This window comes from Coregonus lavaretus (assembly GCF_964263955.1).
Source record: "Coregonus lavaretus genome assembly, chromosome: 1".
Lineage (NCBI taxonomy): Eukaryota > Metazoa > Chordata > Actinopteri > Salmoniformes > Salmonidae > Coregonus > Coregonus lavaretus.
The window spans coordinates 85,266,157-85,288,656 of record NC_139988.1 but is presented as its reverse complement, the minus strand read 5'-3'; the positions used below and the strand labels follow the sequence as shown (position 1 = coordinate 85,288,656).

At 42.3% G+C, this 22,500-nt stretch overlaps 1 protein-coding gene across 1 annotated transcript in view; it reads right to left on the bottom strand.

Moving 5' to 3' along the window:
* The window catches only part of LOC311134263 (neurexin-1a-like), a gene marked incomplete at both ends in the record, with an annotated part of 94,026 nt that overhangs the window by 6,955 nt on the left and 64,571 nt on the right, over positions 1–22,500 (bottom strand). Inside the window, 9 exons of the mRNA XM_084167886.1 lie at positions 13,783–14,087; positions 15,161–15,250; positions 16,188–16,359; positions 17,467–17,651; positions 17,745–17,864; positions 18,702–18,728; positions 19,326–19,499; positions 19,609–19,799; positions 19,997–20,228. Of these exons, the coding sequence (XP_084024012.1) occupies positions 13,783–14,087; positions 15,161–15,250; positions 16,188–16,359; positions 17,467–17,651; positions 17,745–17,864; positions 18,702–18,728; positions 19,326–19,499; positions 19,609–19,799; positions 19,997–20,228 (1,496 nt within the window). The remainder of the gene's footprint in view (positions 1–13,782; positions 14,088–15,160; positions 15,251–16,187; positions 16,360–17,466; positions 17,652–17,744; positions 17,865–18,701; positions 18,729–19,325; positions 19,500–19,608; positions 19,800–19,996; positions 20,229–22,500) is intronic.

Genomic DNA, 22,500 nt, shown 5'->3' with positions numbered 1-22,500 from the left:
GAGAGAGAGAGAGTGAGAGAGAGAGTGAGAGAGACCTGAAACACTGACACTCACCACTAGACAGAGAGAGAGAGAGAGAGACCTGAAACACTGACACTCACCACTAGACAGAGAGATAGAAAGAGACCTGAAACACTGACACTCACCACTAGACAGAGAGAGAGACCTAAAAAACTGACACTCACCACTAGACAGAGAGAGAGAGAGAGAGAGAGAGAGAGAGAGAGATCTGAAACACTGACACTCACCACTAGACAGAGAGAGAGAGAGACCTGAAACACTGACACTCACCACTAGACAGAGAGAGAGAGAGAGAGACCTGAAACACTGACACTCACCACTAGACAGAGAGAGAGAGAGAGACCTGAAACACTGACACTCACCACTAGACAGAGAGAGAGAGAGAGACCTGAAACACTGACACTCACCACTAGACAGAGAGAGAGAGAGAGACCTGAAACACTGACACTCACCACTAGACAGAGAGAGAGAGACCTGAAACACTGACACTCACCACTAGACAGAGAGAGAGAGAGAGAGAGAGAGAGAGAGAGAGAGAGAGAGAGAGAGAGCGAGAGAGAGAGAGATAGACCTGAAACACTGACACTCACCACTAGACAGAGAGAGAGAGACACCTGAAACACTGACACTCACCACTAGACAGAGAGAGAGAGAGAGACACCTGAAAAACGGACACTCACCACTAGACAGAGAGAGAGAGAGACCTGAAACACTGACACTCACCACTAGACAGAGAGAGAGAGAGAGAGAGAGAGACCTGAAACACTGACACTCACCACTAGACAGAGAGAGACAGAGAGAGAGAGACCTGAAACACTGACACTCACCCCTAGACAGAGAGATAGAGAAAGACCTGAAACACTGACACTCACCACTAGACAGAGAGAGAGAGAGACCTAAAAAACTGACACTCACCACTAGACAGAGAGAGAGAGAGAGAGACCTGAAACACTGACACTCACCACTAGACAGAGAGAGACACCTGAAACACTGACACTCACCCCTAGACAGAGAGATAGAGAGAGACCTGAAACACTGACACTCACCACTAGACAGAGAGAGAGAGAGACCTAAAAAACTGACACTCACCACTAGACAGAGAGAGAGAGAGACGTGAAACACTGACACTCACCAATAGACAGAGAGAGAGAGACCTGAAACACTGACACTCACCAAAAGACAGAGAGAGAGAGAGAGAGATACATGAAACACTGACACTCACCACTAGACAGAGAGAGAGAGAGATAGAGACCTGAAACACTGACACTCACCACTAGACAGAGAGAGAGAGACCTGAAACACTGACACTCACCACTAGACAGAGAGAGAGAGATGGAAGACGAGAAAGAGATGGAGGAAAGAGAGAGCAATGGAGGGAGGGAGGACAGGATAAGGACAGTCATCAGAAAAGGAGGAGGGAGACAAAGTGTTGCAGCTGAAGTTAACATCATGCTAATCATATTCATGAGATAGACTCAAACATCAACTTTACAGCTGAGAAATGTTTGTGTGTGCATAAGCGTGTGTGTGTGTGTATGAGCGTGTGTGTTTGTATGAGCATGTGTGTGTGTGTGTGTGTGTGCATGTGTTAAAAACACACTTAGAGTCAGTGATGAATTAAAATGGAAGTGTGATGCATTGCAGTATTCATAACTAACCTTGGTATGGAGACAGGAGAGAACAGGTCTAGAAGCCAAACTATAATATCCTTAAAACCCAACATAGAACAAGACTAGAATCCACAAAAACCTCACAAATAATCTATGAAAAACATTTAGCCTAACATGCATCCCAAGATAACAGAAATGTAGCAGTATACAAGTCTGGTACAAAGCACTATACAAGCTAACATCAAATGAATTACTACATCAGCCAGGTACTTCTTGCAACAATGTGATGGATTTCACTTGAGCTAATTAGCCAATCAAAAATCCCGGGAGAAAAGTAAACATAACGCTGTCTGCTGAAAGGGTGCCAAAGACCCCAATCGCCTGAACGTGATTGGTCAAGAGAGTGATTGGTCAAGTGTTTCTTTAGATCAATGCAATACCTGTTACTCTAATCTTCCATCTCTCTGCACCTTAGAGGCTTGCTAGAGACATGGAACACTGGTCACTTTAATAATGGAACACTGGCCACTTTAATAATGGAACACTGGTCACTTTAATAATGGAACACTGGCCACTTTAATAATGCTTACATACTGTTTTACTCATTTCATATGTATATACTGTATCGTATTCAAGGCTATCCTATTTAACTATTGCTGTACATATACTATTCTTCAGACATACTTCATACTCTATCCATATACTGTCCATAATGTATATACATCCAATCATATATACATATATATATATATATTTCGGACTTTGACATTGCTCTTCCTAATATTTTTATATTTCTTAATTCCATTTGTTTACTTTTTAAATTGATGTGCATTGTTGTGAATTGTTAGATATTACTGCACTGTTGGAGCTAGAAACACAAGCATTTCACTACACCCGCAATAACATTTGCAAAATATGTGTATGCGACCAATAACAAAGATACTCCTTTGACAGCCTTTCATTACCATTAGAATCCAAGTTGATTCAACATTTTCCATCTAATCGAAAGGGAACTGTCTCCGCAGCTGACCTCTACTCACATGCCAATCAAACTACAGACCTGTCAATCAAACCACAGCCCTTTAAGTTGTCAATTAAAAGTGAGCCAATTAAAAGTCTGTTCCACACTCGCACTCCTGAACAATGCATGCCAACCTCTTCCTATAGCCTCATCTCCTCTTTATCTCTCTGTCTCTCCGTCTCTCCTCTACAGCCTTATCTCTCCCTCTCTTTGTCTGGCAGTGATGCATGCTGCCTTCCAGCACAGACAGATAAAGAAAGGGGAGAGAGAGACAGATAAAGAAAGGAGAGAGAGAGACAGATAAAGGTGAGAGAGAGAGACAGATAAAGGAGAGAGAGACAGATAAAGGAGAGAGAGAGACAGATAAAGGGGAGAGAGAGACAGATAAAGGGGAGAGAGAGACAGATAAAGGAGAGAGAGAGACAGATAAAGGAGAGAGAGAGACATAAATGGGAGAGAGAGACAGATAAAGGAGAGAGAGAGACAGGTAAAGGGGAGAGAGAGACAGATAAAGGAGAGAGAGACAGATAAAGGGGAGAGAGAGACAGGTAAAGGGGAGAGAGAGACAGGTAAAGGGGAGAGAGAGACAGATAAAGGGGAGAGAGAGACAGGTAAAGGGGAGAGAGAGACATAAAGGGGAGAGAGAGAAAATAAAAGGGAACGATAGAGAGATGAAGAGATGAAGAGTTGAATGAGAAGATGTGATCATGCTGAAGGAGTAAAATCAGTACCTGATCAGCTGAACAATGCCAGCGAGCGTCCATGCCTGCCTGCTTCACACATCACACACACACACACGGTTTACACACACTGCTGTAACACTGTCTTGAGAAACACACACACACTCTGTTAGCAGCAGCTCTGTCAGCGTGGAGAAAACAAGGAGATGCACTGATACGCTAACTACCTATCACTGCTGACAGAGAGAGAGAAGAGAGAGAGAAGAGAGAGAGGAGAGAGAGAAGAGAGAGAAAGGAGAGAGAGAGAGAGAGAAGAGAGAGAGAGAGAAGAGAGAGAGAGAGAAGAGATAGAAGAGAGAGAGAGTTAGAGAGAGAAAGGAGAGAGAGAGAAGCGAGAGAGAGTTAGAGAGAGAGAGCGAGAAGAGAGAGAGAGAGAGAGAAGAGAGAGAGAGGATAGGGGAGAGAGAGAGAGAGAGGGAAGAGAGAGACCTGAAACACTGACACTCACCACTAGACAGAGAGAGAGAGAGAGAGAGAGAGAGAGAGAGAGAGGGAGGGAGGAATGGAGTGATGGAGGTAGGGAGAGAAAAAGAAAGAGCTACAGTGGGGGAAAAAAGTATTTAGTCAGCCACCAATTGTGCAAGTTCTCCCACTTAAAAAGATGAGAGAGGCCTGTAATTTTCATCATAGGTACACGTCAACTATGACAGACAAAATGAGAAAAAAAAATCTAGAAAATCACATTGTAGGATTTGTAATGAATTTATTTGCAAATTATGGTGGAAAATAAGTATTTGGTCAATAACAAAAGTTTCTCAATACTTTGTTATATACCCTTTGTTGGCAATGACACAGATCAAACATTTTCTGTAAGTCTTTACAAGGTTTTTACACACTGTTGCTGGTATTTTGGCCCATTCCTCCATGCAGATCTCCTCTAGAGCAGTGATGTTTTGGGGCTGTCGCTGGGCAACACGGACTTTCAACTCCCTCCAAAGATTTCCTATGGGGTTGAGATCTGGAGACTGGCTAGGCCACTCCAGGACCTTGAAATGCTTCTCACGAAGCCACTCCTTTGTTGCCCGGGCGGTGTGTTTGGGATCATTGTCATGCTGAAAGACCCAGCCACGTTTCATCTTCAATGCCCTTGCTGATGGAAGGAGGTTTACACTCAAAATCTCACGATACATGGCCCCATTCATTCTTTCCTTTACACGGATCAGTCGTCCTGGTCCCTTTGCAGAAAAACAGCCCCAAAGCATGATGTTTCCACCCCCATGCTTCACAGTAGGTATGGTGTTCTTTGGATGCAACTCAGCATTCTTTGTCCTCCAAACACGACGAGTTGAGTTTTTACCAAAAAGTTCTATTTTGGTTTCATCTGACCATATGACATTCTCCCAATCCTCTTCTGGATCATCCAAATGCACTCTAGCAAACTTCAGACGGGCCTGGACATGTACTGGCTTAAGCAGGGGGACACGTCTGGCACTGCAGGATTTGAGTCCCTGGCGGCGTAGTGTGTTACTGATGGTAGGCTTTGTTCCTTTGGTCCCAGCTCTCTGCAGGTCATTCACTAGGTCCCCCCGTGTGGTTCTGGGATTTTTACTCACCGTTCTTGTGATCATTTTGACCACACGGGGTGAGATCTTGCGTGGTCTTGTATGTCTACCATTTCCTAATAATTGCTCCCACAGTTGATTTCTTCAAACCAAGCTGCTTACCTATTGCAGATTCAGTATTCCCAGCCTGGTGCAGGTCTACAATTTTGTTTCTGGTGTCCTTTGACAGCTCTTTGGTCTTGGCCATAGTGGAGTTTGGAGTGTGACTGTTTGAGGTTGTGGACAGGTGTCTTTTATACTGATAACAAGTTCAAACAGGTGCCATTAATACAGGTAACGAGTGGAGGACAGAGGAGCCTCTTAAAGAAGAAGTTACAGGTCTGTGAGAGCCAGAAATCTTGCTTGTTTGTAGGTGACCAAATACTTATTTTCCACCATCATTTGCAAATAAATTCATTAAAAATCCTACAATGTGATTTTCTGTAAAATAAATTCTCAATTTGTCTGTCATAGTTGACGTGTACCTATGATGAAAATTACAGGCCTCTCTCATCTGTTTAAGTGGGAGAACTTGCACAATTGGTGGCTGACTAAATACTTTTTTCCCCCACTGTATGTTGGGAGAGAGAGAGAGATGGAAGACGAGAAAGAGATGGAGGAAAGAGAGAGCAATGGAGGGAGGGAGGACAGGATAAGGACAGTCATCAGAAAAGGAGAGAGAGATAGAGAGACCTGAAACACTGACACTCACCACTAGACAGAGAGAGAGAGAGAGAGAGCGAGAGAGAGAGAGAGAGAGAAAGGAATGAAGTGATGGAGGTAGGGAGAGAAAAAGAAAGAGCTATGTTGGGAGAGAGAGAGAGATGGAAGATGAGAAAGAGATGGAGGAAAGAGAGAGCAATGGAGGGAGGGAGGACAGGATAAGGACAGTCATCAGAAAAGGAGGAGGGAGACAAAGTGTTGCAGCTGAAGTTAACATCATGCTAATCATATTCATGAGATAGACTCAAACATAAACTTTACAGCTGAGAAATGTTTGTGTGTGCATAAGCGTGTGTGTGTGTGTGAGCGTGTGTGTGTGTGTGTGTGTGCATGTGTTAAAAACACACTTAGAGTCAGTGATGAATTAAAATGGAAGTGTGATGCATTGCAGTAGTCATAACTAACCTTGGTATGGAGACAGGAAAGAACAGCAGAACCAGATATATAGAACAGGTCTAGAAGCCAAACTATAATATCCCTAGAACCCAACATAGAACTGGACTAGAATCCACAAAAACCTCACAAAAAATCGATGAAAAAAATGTAGCCTAACATGCATCCCAAGATAACAGAAATGCAGAAAAGTAAAGTCTGGTACAAAGCACTATACAAGCTAACATCAAATGAATTACTACATCAGCCAGGTACTTCTTGCAACGATGTGATGGATTTCACTTGAGCTAATTAGCCAATCAAAAATCCCGGGAGAAAAGTAAACATAACGCTGTCTGCTGAAAGGGTGCCGAAGACCCCAATCGCCTGAACGTGATTGGTCAAGAGAGTCAAGAGCAGCTGTGAGCAGATGTGTTTCTTTAGATCAATGCAATACCTGTTACTCTAATCTTCCATCTCTCTGCACCTTAGAGGCTTGCTAGAGACATGGAACACTGGTCACTTTAATAATGGAACACTGGCCACTTTAATAATGGAACACTGGTCACTTTAATAATGGAACACTGGCCACTTTAATAATGGAACACTGGTCACTTTAATAATGGAACACTGGCCACTTTAATAATGGAACACTGGCCACTTTAATAATGGAACACTGGCCACTTTAATAATGGAACACTGGCCACTTTAATAATGGAACACTGGCCACTTTAATAATGGAACACTGGCCACTTTAATAATGGAACACTGGCCACTTTAATAATGGAACACTGGCCACTTTAATAATGGAACACTGGTCACTTTAATAATGGAACACTGGCCACTTTAATAATGGAACACTGGTCACTTTAATAATGGAACACTGGCCACTTTAATAATGCTTACATACTGTTTTACTCATTTCATATGTATATACTGTATTGTATTCAAGGCCATCCTATTTAACTATTGCTGTACATATACTATTCTTCAGATATACTTCATATTATATCCATATACTGTCCATAATGTATATACATCCAATCACACACACACACACACACACACACACACACACATATATATACATATACATATATATATACATATATATATACATATATATATATTTTTTTTTTATATATACATATACATATATACATATACATGTATACATATACATATACATACACATATATATACATATATATACATATACATATATATATATATATATATATATATATATATATATATATATATATATATATATATATATATACATATATACATATATACATATACAGTGGGGAAAAAAAGTATTTAGTCAGCCACCAATTGTGCAAGTTCTCCCACTTAAAAAGATGAGAGACGCCTGTAATTTTCATCATAGGTACATGTCAACTATGACAGATAAAATGAGAAAAAAAAATACAGAAAATCACATGGTAGGATTTTTTATGAATTTATTTGCAAATTATGGTGGAAAATAAGTATTTGGTCAATAACAAATGTTTCTCAATACTTTGTTATATACCCTTTGTTGGCAATGACACAGGTCAAACTTTTTCTGTAAGTCTTCACAAGGTTTTCACACACTGTTGCTGGTATTTTGGCCCATTCCTCCATGCAGATCTCCTCTAGAGCAGTGATGTTTTGGGGCTGTCGCTGGGCAACACAGACTTTCAACTCCCTCCAAAGATCTTCTATGGGGTTGAGATCTGGAGACTGGCTAGGCCACTCCAGGACCTTGAAATGCTTCTTACGAAGCCACTCCTTCGTTGCCCGGGCGGTGTGTTTGGGATCATTGTCATGCTGAAAGACCCAGCCACGTTTCATCTTCAATGCCCTTGCTGATGGAAGGAGGTTTTCACTCAAAATCTCACGATACATGGCCCCATTCATTCTTTCCTTTACACAGATCAGTCGTCATTGTCCCTTTGCAGAAAAACAGCCCCAAAGCATGATGTTTCCACCCCCATGCTTCACAATAGGTATGGTGTTCTTTGGATGCAACTCAGCATTCTTTGTCCTCCAAACACGACGAGTTGAGTTTTTACCAAAAAGTTATAATTTGGTTTCATCTGACATTCTCCCAATCCTCTTCTGGATCATCCAAATGCACTCTAGCAAACTTCAGACGGGCCTGGACATGTACTGGCTTAAGCAGGGGGACACGTCTGGCACTGCAGGATTTGAGTCCCTGGCGGCGTAGTGTGTTACTGATGGTAGGCTTTGTTACTTTGGTCCCAGCTCTCTGCAGGTCATTCACTAGGTCCCCCCGTGTGGTTCTGGGATTTTTGCTCACCGTTCTTGTGATCAATTTGACCCCACGGGGTGAGATCTTGCGTGGAGCCCCAGATCGAGGGAGATTATCAGTGGTCTTGTATGTCTTCCATTTCCTAATAATTGCTCCCACAGTTGATTTATTCAAACCAAGCTGCTTACCTATTGCAGATTCAGTCTTCCCAGCCTGGTGCAGGTCTACAATTTTGTTTCTGGTGTCCTTTGACAGCTCTTTGGTCTTGGCCATAGTGGAGTTTGGAGTGTGACTGTTTGAGGTTGTGGACAGGTGTCTTTTATACTGATAACAAGTTCAAACAGGTGCCATTAATACAGGTAACGAGTGGAGGACAGAGGAGCCTCTTAAAGAAGAAGTTACAGGTCTGTGAGAGCCAGAAATCTTGCTTGTTTGTAGGTGACCAAATACTTATTTTCCACCATAATTTGCAAATAAATTCATTAAAAATCCTACAATGTGATATTCTGGATTTTTTTTCCTCAATTTGTCTGTCATAGTTGACGTGTACCTATGATGAAAATTACAGGCCTCTCTCATCTTTTTAAGTGGGAGAACTTGCACAATTGGTGGCTGACTAAATACTTTTTCCCCCCACTGTACATATATACACACACACACACACATATATATATATATATATATATATATATATATATATATATATATATATATATATATATATATATATACACACACTCTGGACTCTGACATTGCTCTTCCTAATATTTCTATATTTCTTAATTCCAATCTTTTACTTTTTAAATTGATGTGCATTGTTGTGAATTGTTAGATATTACTGCACTGTTGGAGCTAGAAACACAAGCATTTCGCTACACCCGCAATAACATTTGCGAAATATGTGTATGCGACCAATAACAAAGATACTCCTTTGACAGCCTTTCATTACCATTAGAATCCAAGTTGATTCAACATTTTCCATCTCATCGAAAGGGAACTGTCTCCGCAGCTGACCTCTACTCACATGCCAATCAAACTACAGACCTGTCAATCAAACCACAGCCCTTTAAGTTGTCAATTAAAAGTGAGCCAATTAAATGTCTATTCCACACTCGAACTCCTGAACAATGCATGCCAACCTCTTCCTATAGCCTCATCTCCTCTTTATCTCTCTGTCTCTCCGTCTCTCCTCTACAGCCTTATCTCTCCCTCTCTTTGTCTGGCAGTGATGCATGCTGCCTTCCAGCACAGACAGATAAAGAAAGGGGAGAGAGAGACAGATAAAGGGGAGAGAGACAGATAAAGGGGAGAGAGAGACAGATAAAGAAAGGGGAGAGAGAGAAAAGAAAAGGGAACGATAGAGAGATGAAGAGATGAAGAGTTGAAGGAGAAGATGTGATCATGCTGAAGGAGTAAAATCAGTACCTGATCAGCTGAACAATGCCAGCGAGCGTCCATGCCTGCCTGCCTCACACATCACACACACACACACGGTTTACACACACTGCTCTAACACTGTCTTCAGAAACACACACACACTCTGTTAGCAGCAGCTCTGTCAGCACGGAGAAAACGAGGAGATGCACTGATACGCTAACTACCTATCGCTGCTGACAGAGAGAGAGAAGAGAGAGAGAGAAGAGAAGAGAGAGAGAAGAGAGAGGAGAGAGAGAGAAAGAAGAGAGAAGAGAAAGGAGAGAGAGAGAAGCGAGAGAGTTAGAGGAGAGTTAGAGAAGAGAGAGAGAGGAGAGGGAGAGAAGAGAGGAGAGAGGAGAGAGAGAAGAGAGAAAGGAGAGAGAGAAGAGAGAAAGGAGAGAGAAGAGAGAAGAGAGAGAGAGGAGAGGGAGAGAAGAGAGGAGAGAGAGAGAGGAGAGAAAGAAGAGAGAAAGGAGAGAGAAGAGAGAGAGAGGAGAGGGAGAGAATAGAGGAGAGAGAGAGAGAGGAGAGAGAGAAAGGAGAGAAAGAGAGAAGAGAAAGGAGAGAGAGAAAAGCGAGAGAGTTAGAGGAGAGTTAGAGAAGAGAGAGAGAGGAGAGGGAGAGAGAGAGAGAGGAGAGAGAGAGAGTGAGACAGAGAGAGAGAGAGAGAGAGAGAGAGAGAGAGAGAGAGAGAGACAGAGACAGAGACAGAGACAGACAGAGACAGAGAGAGAGGGAGAGAGAGAGGGGGGGTCTGAGGTTGCTACAGTTGGTTCTACCTATAAAACACATGGAGCACACACACAAAAACACACGCACGCACACACACACACACACACACAAACATCAAAACTAAATTGAGCAGAGTGAGACAGAGTGGACACTTCAGCATTATTAATAATTCAGACTCATAGGAGGGAATCTCACTAAACTCAGAGCTGCAGGAAGAAACACACACACACACACTGCACCATATCAAGCATACATATGACCTAATTCATATCTTGGGATACCACCGACTGCACACACACACACGTTTGAGGAGTAAAGAGCAACACTGTCAGTGAATCTCAAACCACCACCTCGCCCCTACCAACTCGCTCGGAGGGCTCTCCGTTGTCACGTGTTGCTGAGGGTGTTGCTCAGGGTGACTTCCAGAGTGGGGAGGGGATCAATAAACCCATCCATTTCGGGACACACTAGTTACTTGAATGATGCAATTCATCTTCCACTTTTAAATAATAAAACGAGCATGAAATTCTAATTAAGAAATCCCCCCCTGTTGTTTTACAAGACATACAACTCAGTAACAGTTTAACATTTAATTTAGGAGGTATTTACATGTGTCAAGTCTCGAAATCCGACAAACAAATGCACGTGACATATAATTAAGCACGCCTCTCCATTCTTTCGTAGGAAATTGCGCAAACGGGAGAGCACTGCACTCTGAAGCCTGCTGGCTTGGCCCGAAGTGGCTATCTGAGGGTCTAATTAGCCCCTACAACATGGATAATTTTCACTCCCTCAGCATTCGGACACTTGTGCATATGGCGGAGGCACACGTGAACGCGCAAATGGAGGGCCGAGGGGCGAGGGGAAGGGAGTGATTTGGGATTCAGCCTGTGTCTCACTCCGTCACTTAAACCCTCCATCCATCCAGCCATCCATCCACCCAATACATCTAGATCTATTATTGATGCCTGAGGCTCACAGCTCTGCATTCCATTATTTATGTCTGAGACAGCTGGCAGCCTATACTCAGAGGAACTATACACTATGGAGCACAACAGAAAGAAAGAGAGAGAGAGAGAACGAGAGAGAGAGAAAGAGAGAGAGAGAAAGAGAGAGAGAAAGAGAAAGTGAGACAGAGAGAAAGTGAGAGTGGGAGAGAGAGAGCGAGAGAGAGGGTTCACTATCTCCATGGCAACTCGCATCATTGGATACATTTTTTTCAGAGCGCGGCAGACCATTTCATAACCCAGAATCCATCTCCACACAGAGAGCCTGTTCATCATCATAACCTCCTGATTGGTCATAGCAGGTCATAACCTTCATAGCAGCTCATAGCAGATTATAGCAGGTTAACACAGCTCATTGCAGCACAAATTTGAATCCAACTTTTTCCACATTTTGTTGTGTTACAGACTGAATTTAAAATTGATTAAATTTAGATTTTGTGTCACTGATCTACACACAATACCCCATAATGTCAAAGTGGAATCTTGTTTGTAGAACATTTTAGAAATTAATACAAAATGTAAAGCTGAAATGTCTTGAGTCAATCAGTATATTCAACCCCTTTGTTATGGCAAGCCTAAATAAGTTCAGGAGTAAGAATGTGCTTAACAAATCGCATAATAAGTTGCATGGACTCATTCCGTGTTCAATAATAGTGGTTAACAGGAGTTTTGAAAAACGATGTATCCTACACATACAAATAATCTGTAAGGTCCCTCAATCGAGTACTGAATTTCAAGCACAGATTCAAGTACAAAGACCAATGCCTTGTAAAGAAGGACCCCTATTGGTAAAAAAAAGCAGACACTGAATATCCCTTTGAGCATGGTGAAGTTATTCATTACACTTTGGATGGTGTATCAATACACCCAGTCACTACAAAGATACAGGTGTCCTTCCTAACTCAGTTGCCGGAGAGGAAGGAAACTGCTCATAGATTTCACCAGGCCAATGGTGACTTCAAAACAGTTACAGAGTTTAATGGTTGTGATATGAGAAAACTGATGATGGATCAACAACATTGTAGTTACTCCACAATACTAACCTAATTGACAGAGGGGAAAGACGGAAGGTTGTACAGAATAAAACTATTCCAAAACGTGCATCCTGTTTGCAACAAGGCACTTAAGTAATACTGCAAAAAATGTGACAAAAAATGTCCTGAATACAAAGTGTTATGTTTGGGGCAAATCCAACACATCACTGAGTACCACTCTTCATATTTTCAAGCATGGTGGTGGCTGCATTATGTTATGGGCATGCTTGTCATCGGCAAGGACTAGGAAGCATTTTAGAATAAAAAGAAATAGAATACAGCTATCAGCACAGGCAAAATCCTAGAAGAAAACCTGGTTCAGTCTGCTTTCCAACAGACACTGGGAGAAGAATTAAAGTTTCAGCAGGCCAATAACCTAAAACACAAGGCCAAATCTACACTAGAGTTGCTTACCAAGACGACATTGAATGTTCCTGAGTGGCCTAGTTACAGTTTTGACTTAAAATCGGCTTGAAAATCTATGGCAAGACTTGAAAATGGCTCTCTATTAATGATCATCAATCAACTTGACAGAGCTTGAAGAATTCTTAAAAGAATAATTGGCAAATATTGTACAATCCAGGTGTACAAAGCTCTTAGAGACTTACCAAAAAAGACTCACAGCTGTAATCGCCACCAAAGGTGCTTCTACAAAGTATTGACTCAGGGGTGTCAATACTTATGTAAATGAGATATTTCTGTATTTCATTTTCAATACATTTGCAAATATTTATAAAAACAGGTTTTCACTTTGTCATTATGGGTTATTTGGTGTAGATGGGTGAGATTGAAAAACAATTTAATCCATTTTGAATTCAGGCTGTAACACAACAACATGTGGAATAAGTCAAGGGGTATGAATACTTTCTGAAGGCACTGTATAAAGTATCTATATGTGTGAGATTACGAATAGCTTAGTTAGCCTGTTTATGCCTTAGATAGCATCATAGTTCGTTTCCTACCTGCTGCATAGTTCCTCCTCCCTGCTTCCTACCTGCTGCGTAGTTCTTCCTCCTTGTTTCCTACCTGCTGCATAGTTCCTCCTCCCTGCTTCCTACCTGCTGCATAGTTCCTCCTCCCTGCTTCCTACCTGCTGCATAGTTCCTCCTCCTTGTTTCCTACCTGCTGCATAGTTCCTCCTCCCTGCTTCCTACCTGCTGCATAGTTCCTCCTTGCTTCCTACCTGCTGCATAGTTCCTCCTCCTTGTTTCCTACCTGCTGCATAGTTCCTCCTCCCTGCTTCCTACCTGCTGCGTAGTTCCTCCTTGCTTCCTACCTGCTGCATAGTTCCTCCTTGCTTCCTACCTGCTGCGTAGTTCCTCCTCCTTGCTTCCTATTTGCTGCGGTTGTCGTGGTGATGTCGCCGGCGGGGTCTAATCGGTTGCCCCCGGCGGCAGCGCTGGATTGGGGCGTGATGGAGGAGGCGGGCATGTCCCCAACCAATCGTGTGCTGCCCTCCAGGCGGATGTGGGCGTGTCCCTCGGCGGCCATGTTGAGTATCTTCAGTCCATTGTAGTAGAGACCAGACATCTGACCCTGGAACTGACCCTCTTTCTCTCCTCCTCCAACCGTCACCGTCGTCTGGCTGTTGAAGATGGTCAGCTGGCGGCCTGGACACACACAGACGCATACATAGGAGTCGTCGGTGTGATGATAATACACACGTTAAGCATGACGTTAACGTGTTGTAAGCATGTTGTTAAGCGTGTTGTAAGTGTGTTGTAAGCGTGTTGTGAGCGTGTTGTGAGCGTGTTGTAAGCATTTTGTTTGTGTGTTGTACGCGTGTTGTTAGCATGTTGTAAGCATGTTGGTGTATTGTAAGCATGTTGTTAGCATGTCGTAAGCATGTTGTAAGCCTGTTGTTAGCATGTAAAAAGGATGACGTGGGACATGAGGAAACTAAGACGTACTGTGGAATGTGAGGCTGGAGGGAGAGAGGAGGAGAAGAAGAGGAAGAGGAGGATGAAGAGAGAAGAGATGAGGTAGCTGAGAGATGGTTGCTGTGGAGACGAATCATGAGAGAGTCATGTTGATCAGACATATCGATTGATTATCCTCAGATATGGTTATTACAGCCTTAAGAAGCCCAATGAAGGAAACATTATGAAGACATATGAAGCTCTATGAAGCATGCACAGGTCATAGCTCTGTCTCTGGTCACAGTTAAAGGGACTTCAGGCATTTAAAGGTGCTCTGCTGAAGGTTAAGAGGTCAATTTGAAACAAAACAGTGCATTTAACATCTCTCAAGTCTTACATGTAATATCTGATTATGAACTTTACTTTGGCTATTCAGATTATAATGTTCAAAATTGATATATGCTTAAGTGAACCCCTTTAAATGTTTACAATTGGAGAAACAATATTATGAAAAATCTTAAACAAGTACATTTTATCTGTATTAGTTTCACATTTATTCAGATGAATCTTCCCATTGTCCCTTTAACCTGGTATTATTACCTCTCTCTTTATCTACAGTTTACAGTAAATTACTGTATTACAGAACAGAACAGTTACACTACAGTTTACACAGTCTGACAATATTATACTCTAACAGTTACTATAACGTTTAAACTTAGTTATGGATTTATAATTTTAGATGTTAGTGGATGGTCACTGTTTCAACTTGCTTCAGGTTGACTTTTAAGTTGAAAGTTTAAAGTAATTTTAATGTATGTTTTTACCTTTGTCGAGTAGCCAATCGTCAACTATTCGACCGAGCCGATAGGGGATTCTCTGTCTAGCGATGGCCAGGCGCTCGTTATCAATGTTGCCTTTAATTTAAAGATGAAAACACAGTAATTACACCTGGCACAGGAGCTGGACAACAAAATAAATAGCCATGAAGAGAAAGTCAAAGTCCTGACCAAGGTCCTGTCGGTCCGAACATTGTTGCTGTGTCATTAACTTCAATAAGAGTTACATTCATGAGCAGCAGCCAGCAAGCGGACATTGACTTTCTGTTCATGGGCTTTGATTTAACGATACATTTAAACAGTTACTTAACATCTGACAGACAGGAAACATCTGACTGGGTTTAGAGAGTTTGATAAAACAACAGAATAATAATGATAATCACTGTTAAAGCTAACAGATCAACCCTCATACACCTCTGTCTAGTGTTTAGCCTTTTAGCTAACAGCTAAATACTCAATATAAAAACAATAACATAACATTTTTAAAAACCCAATGCTAAAAGAAATACAATCAGTTTTTCCCTTAGTTTTTTCCCCCAGTCTAGTTAATACATTGACATTTTTATTGTGTTGCTGTTTGGCCAAATGCCCCAACGGCTATTATTTTCTTTTTTAAATAAAACACAACTGCTATCTGTATTAAATGTTTACATGGTTAATTTACGTGACACACTATTTAACATGGCAACATAAATGACCAGTGATGTCAGTACAGACTCCCTGGAGTCAAGGCAACAGGGGAAGTGTAACTACATATTTCTTTTTTTATGTTTAAACAGGAAAATAACATCGTAAAATACACATTTGATCTTCAGCAAGTTATAACACAAGTCATAATAGTAATGTAGTATGATGTAGTAATAACATAAGTAACAGCAACATTACAACATCTTTATATTAATACTAATAGAAACAGTTACGATGTATAGTCACTTCCTTTAATTCAGGAAGAGAAGCGAAGCCCTGTTGTGTGATTGGCTGTAACAGGCAGGTGTAGGCTGTGGTCGGTCCCTACCTGAGGGGTAGCGCTCTATGATTGGCAGGTCGTCCAACTGCAGGGTTGCGTTGCCTCCGCTGCGGGTAAACCGAACTATGTGGTACTTCCCATCATTAACGAATTTAGCAGTCTCTTCAATGTTGATGTCATCTGTCCCCACGTTAAACACTACCCGAATATTTCCTTTATCCTGGGGAGAGAGAAATGGAGAGCCAGAGAGAGAGAGAGAGAGATATAGTGTGAGAGAGAGAGAGAGAGATAGAGAGAGAGAGATAGATAGAGAGATGACAGTTAGTTAGTTATAAGTTAGTTATAGTTTCATTTTACATGTTTAGCCTTTTATATTTATTATATTTCTACTATTGACTGTTAACATTTTATTGTTGTTTTTATTATTATTTATTTATTTATTATTATTACTACCATTTTATATGATTATTCTTTATTATTTTCTTACAATGTATATTGTATACATTGTTGCTTTGGCAATATGGACACAATGTTTTTCATGCCAATAAAGCAGCTTGAATTTGAATTGGAGAGAGAGAGTAGAGAGAGAGAGAGAGAGAGAGAGAGAGAGAGAGAGAGAGAGAGAGAGAGAGAGAGAGAGAGAGAGAGAGAGAGAGAGAGAGAGAGAGACAGAGAGCGAGCGAGCGAGCGAGAGAGAGAGAGAGCGAGAGAGAGAGAGAGAGAGAGAGAGGCGACAGAGAGCGAGAGAGAGAGGATAGACAGAGAGAGAGAGAGAGAGAGAGAGAGAGAGAGAGACAGAGACAGAGACAGAGACAGAGACAGAGACAGAGAGAGAGAAAGAGAGAGAGAGAGAGAGAGAGAGGAGAGAGAGGAGAGAGAGAGAGAGAGAGAGAGAGTGACCTGTTGCCACAAGAAAAGGGCAACCAGTGAAGAACAAACACCATTGTAAATACAACCCCTATTTATGTTTATTTATTTTCCCATTTGTACTTTAACCTATTTGCACATTGTTACAACACTGTATATATACATAATATGACATTTGACATGTCTTTATTCTTTTGAAACTTCTGAGTGTAATGTTTACTGTTAATATTTATTGTTTATTTCACTTTTTTTTACTATCTACTTCACTTGCTTTGCAATGTTAACACACGTTTCCCATGCCAATAAAGCCTTAAATGAAATTGAAATTGAATTGAATTGAGAGAGAGAGAGAGGATAAGAAGAGATAAAGGGTTGTAGCTGGTAGTGTAGCAGAGTGCTGAGTTGAGGAGGACACAGTGCAGTTCCACAGTGATTCTGTAGAGGCCAGTGTAGTCCTTACTATCTGTAGCTGTAGATAGTCCCCCAGTCCCGAGGCACTGTCGACCCGTAGCAGCGTAGCGCGTTTCTGCTGTGTGCTGAAGCCCCAGCGCCAGCCGGTCAGGCCCGTGTACTGGGGGCGCTCGTTAGGAGGCCAGGTGTACACGATCACACCCCCGTCACGACCAAAGATATAAGTGGTCCCCGCTGTGGACAACAGATACATGACTTGTTGTAAAATGGGCTGAAACAAGAAGTAGGAAAAAGGAAATAGGACATAGGAAATAAGAAGTGACTCGCCGTCATTGCAGAGTGGTCCGCCGAATGATGTCATACTGCAATCACAGCTAAATCCCTCCCACTGCTGTAAACACACGCCCTGATTGGAGCAGGAGTCTTCTTGACAGGTAGTACTGGGACCTGGAAAGAGAAAGAGACAAATCCTTTAGCTTCGAAACAAGGAAAGCTAATGTCAACCAGAGGCTTGCTGAAAGTAACAAAATAATCAGAATAAGCCCTTAAAAACTCTGATCGACAACAGCCCAGACAAAAAACATATTCATTCACATTTTAAGTGAACCCATTCCTTCAAGAGTTGATCTTCATTGAAAATGAAAAGCACTTTTGGATTGTTGAATTGGTATTACAATTTACTTCACATCCAGTAGCTGTCTGTCCATGAGGTCGGCCAGCCCTAGGTTAGATACAGACATTTTACATTTTAGTCATTTAGCAGACGCTCTTATCCAGAGCGACTTACAGGAGCAATTAGGGTTAAGTGCCTTGCTCAAGGGCACATTGACAGATTTTTCACCTAGTTGGCTCGGGGATTAGAGCCAGCGACCTTTCGGTTACTGGCACAACGCTCTTAACCACTAAGCTACCTGCCGCCCCAGGGAGGGAGGGATTAAACAGAAGGGGGTGGGGTTAGAATCATGCTTCCAAGTGACGGAGGTGAAGAGGGTGTGGTCTAACTTAAACAGGAATGGTGTCACTGAGGGGATGAGGTCATTACGGTGGCCTGGACAGGTCACGTCAGAACATACCACACACAAACACGTACCTGCAAGTGTAACCGAGGTGGCTCACATGAAGAGTAACCTTGCCTGAGACCTGAACCCATGTGTTAGCTCCCTGAGCTACTGCCTTGACTTTAGCTCAGTGGGCTAACACAGTCTTGTGGTGTGCAGGAGACTCAGGTTTGAACCCAGTCGATCACAAGAACACACACAGACACGTACACACAGAGCGATCTACCTTGCAAGGCAGCTTTCAATAATGCTACTTTCGTCAGCCAAAAAGAAAAAGAAAACAACAACAAGCTAATTGTGTTAGATGGTTAGTAAAGAGAGAGAAAGAGAGAGAGAGAGAGAGAGAGAGAGAGAGAGAGAGAGAGAGAGAGAGAGAGAGAGAGAGAGAGAGAGAGAGAGCGAAAGAGAGAGAGAGACAGAGAGAGAGAGAGAGAGAGAGAGACAGAGAGAGAGAGAGAGAGAGAGAGAGCGAAAGAGAGAGAGAGAGAGAGAGAGAGATAGAGAGCGAAAGAGCGAAAGAGCGAAAGAGAGAGAGAGAGAGAGAGAGAGAGAGAGAGCGAAAGAGCGAAAGAGAGAGAGAGAGAGAGAGAGAGAGAGGGGAGACAGAGAGGAGACAGAGGAGAAAGAGAAGAGAAAGCATGTGGGATAATCTCCAACATAATTAAAACATCAATTTAAATAATACAAATAAAATTAGCTGTTAGCTGGAGCAAGAGCTAGAATAATAAAAAAATAAGCTATGATATGCAATGGTAAGGGGGAGGTCCTGGTATGTGTGTATTTTTTCTATACGTTTTTTGTGTAGGTGCTCATGGTGTGCGTGTGTGTATACCTGTGTGTGTGTGTGTACCTTCACAGCCTCTCTCCACCTGTCCGGTCGTAGCTAGAGCATCGACCAGCAGGTCGGGTAATCGGCCGTTGAGGTCGACGGTTGCTAGGCAACCCTGGAAGCCTTCGCGGGAGTGGACGAGCTTGGGAAGGTCACGGTACATCTCTTTAGCCACGCCCCCTACGTACAGGTCACCTATAGGAACACAGCACAGCTTGAGTGGCAACTCCACGCTCCATACCTGGCTCTCTCTTAGCTGACAGTACTGCCCTCACTGCTATAAGGGACAAGGGCTGAGTGTTACCTTTGAGATCAAGGTTCTTGGCTCCCATAGTGGTCTGTGTAGTGACCTTGGTATCTATCTTAACAGTGTGCAGGTTGTTGGTGTCTCTGGATATGAGAACGTTGTGCCAGTTGTTGTCATTAAGAGGAGAGTTGGAGTTCCCTTTGATCAGGTGAGCCCCGTTCCCCAGGTCTGACACATAGTGGAGGTAGCTGGGGACGGAAGGAGGGAGGGTTGGAGGGAGATTAGGATTAGAGTATTATAATATGAACTGCATATCCATGAGTAGCTAGCAGATAGACTAGTCCTTTCACCAAATGATATCATCTCCTCTGTTGTTCAGTAGCAGTAGTGTATAGACAGACAATATAGTGTCAATAGGATGTAATTTGAATGTTGAGGGAATTACCCTTTGACCAGCTCCACCACTATAAAGTCGTTTCCATCTCCTCTGTTGTAGAGTATGAGTCCGTCAGGTGAGGTGGTTTTGAACTGGAGGAACAGGTGCATGGAGTAGTATGCCTGGAGTGTGGGCAGGGTCACGTAGCTCGACCGTGACCTGAACGTAACCGGGTCCGCCACGATGCTCTTATAGCCAATGACAGCGTTCAGCTCGCAATAGTCGATGTCACCGTTCTTACCTAGGATCGAGATGACGAAGGATGAGGTGTGTGTAATTGTGTAAGGTGCAGTGTTGGGATTAGTTACTTGAAACACTAATGTATTACATATTACTTGTTACATTTAAAATAACGCGCTACTTTACAATATTACATTGTGTGGAAAGTAACGCGCTACTTTACAATATCACATTGTGAGGAAAGTAACGCGCTACTTTACAATATCACATTGTGAGGAAAGTAACGCGCTACTTTACAATATCACATTGTGAGGAAAGTAACGCGCTACTTTACAATATCACATTGTGAGGAAAGTAATGCGCTACTTTACAATATCACATTGTGTGGAAAGTAACGCGCTACTTTACAATATCACATTGTGAGGAAAGTAACGCGCTACTTTACAATATTACATTGTGTGGAAAGTAACGCGCTACTTTACAATATCACATTGTGTGGAAAGTAACGCGCTACTTTACAATATCACATTGTGTGGAAAGTAACGCGCTACTTTACAATATCACATTGTGTGGAAAGTAACGCGCTACTTTACAATATCACATTGTGAGGAAAGTAACGCGCTACTTTACAATATCACATTGTGAGGAAAGTAACGCGCTACTTTACAATATCACATTGTGTGGAAAGTAACGCGCTACTTTACAATATCACATTGTGTGGAAAGTAACGCGCTACTTTACAATATCACATTGTGTGGAAAGTAACGCATTATATTACAATAGTAAATTGTGTGGAAAGCGACGCGTTATATTACAATAGTAAATTGTGTGGAAAGCGACGCGTTATATTACAATAGTAAATTGTGTGGAAAGAGACAGGTTATATTACAATAGTAAATTGTGTGGAAAGCGACACGTTATATTACAATTGTAAAATAGAATAATAAAATAAAATGTTATTGGTCGCGTAAACATATTTTGCAGATGTTATGGCAGGTGCAGCGAAATGCTTATGTTCCTTGCTCCAACAGTGCAGTAATACCTAACAATACAAAACAATACACACAAATCCAAACAATTAAAATGAAGAAATATCAGAATGGGCAATGTCAGATTTGACGAGCGACTCAGGTTTGATCAGTAGTTTCTCCTTTCATCTGGTGCGTTGTTTTGCTAGTCTACAAGTGCTGCGATGTGGTCCTCTGTAGCTCAATTGGTAGAGCACGGCGCTTGTAACGCCAGGGTAGTGGGTTCGATCCCCGGGACCACCCATACGTAAAAAATTATGCGCACATGACTGTAAGTCGCTTTTGATAAAAGCGTCTGCTAAATGGCATATTAAATATTAAATATCATATGGGCTGCTTAATTAGCCATATATACTGTAAGTCAAATATCTGTACAGATATCTTTTCATTCAGAATCTTTCTCTCCAGCCGCCAGTTCTGGTTATAGACCGCACTTACAGGGACCCATAGAGATGTATAGAGGGCACACTTGCCACTAGACGGGACAAGCCCTCTATGGGCTTTGCTATCACAAGAAGCGTTCAATGGCAAAGATCAGAGGTGCGCATTCTATACATCTCAATAAAATCACATTTTATTGGTCACATATCCATATTTAGCAGATGTTATTAGGGGTGTAGCAAAATGCTTGTGTTCCTAGCTCCAACAGTACAGTAGTATCTAAAAATTCACAACAATACACACAAATCTAAAAGTAAAAGAATGGAATTAAGAAATATGTAAATATTAGGATGAGCAATGTCGGAGAGGCATTGACTAAAATAGAGTAGAATGCAGTATATACATATGAAATGAGTAAAGCAGTATGTAAACATTATTAAAGTGACCAGTGATTCCATGTCTATGTATATAGGGTAGCAGCCTCTAAGGTGCAGGGTTGAGTAACCGGGTGGTAGCCGGCTAGTGATGGCTATTTAACAGTCTTATGGCCTTGAGATAGAAGCTGTTTTTCAGTCTCTCGGTCCCAGCTTTGATGCACCTGTACCGACCTCGCCTTCTGGATGGTAGTGGGGTGGACAGGCCGTGGCTCAGGTGGTTGATGTCATTGATGATCTTTTTGGCCTTCCTGTGACATCGGGTGCTGTAGGTATCCTGGAGGGCAGGCAGTGTGCCCCAGGTGATACGTTGGGCAGACCACACCACCCTCTGGAGAGCCCTGCGGTTGCGGGCGGTGCAGTTGCCGTACCAGGCGGTGATACAGCCCGACAGGATGCTCTCAATGGTGCATCTGTAAAGGTTTGTGAGGGTCTTAGGGGACAAGCCGAATTTCTTCAGCCTCCTGAGGTTGAAGAGGCGCTGTTGCGC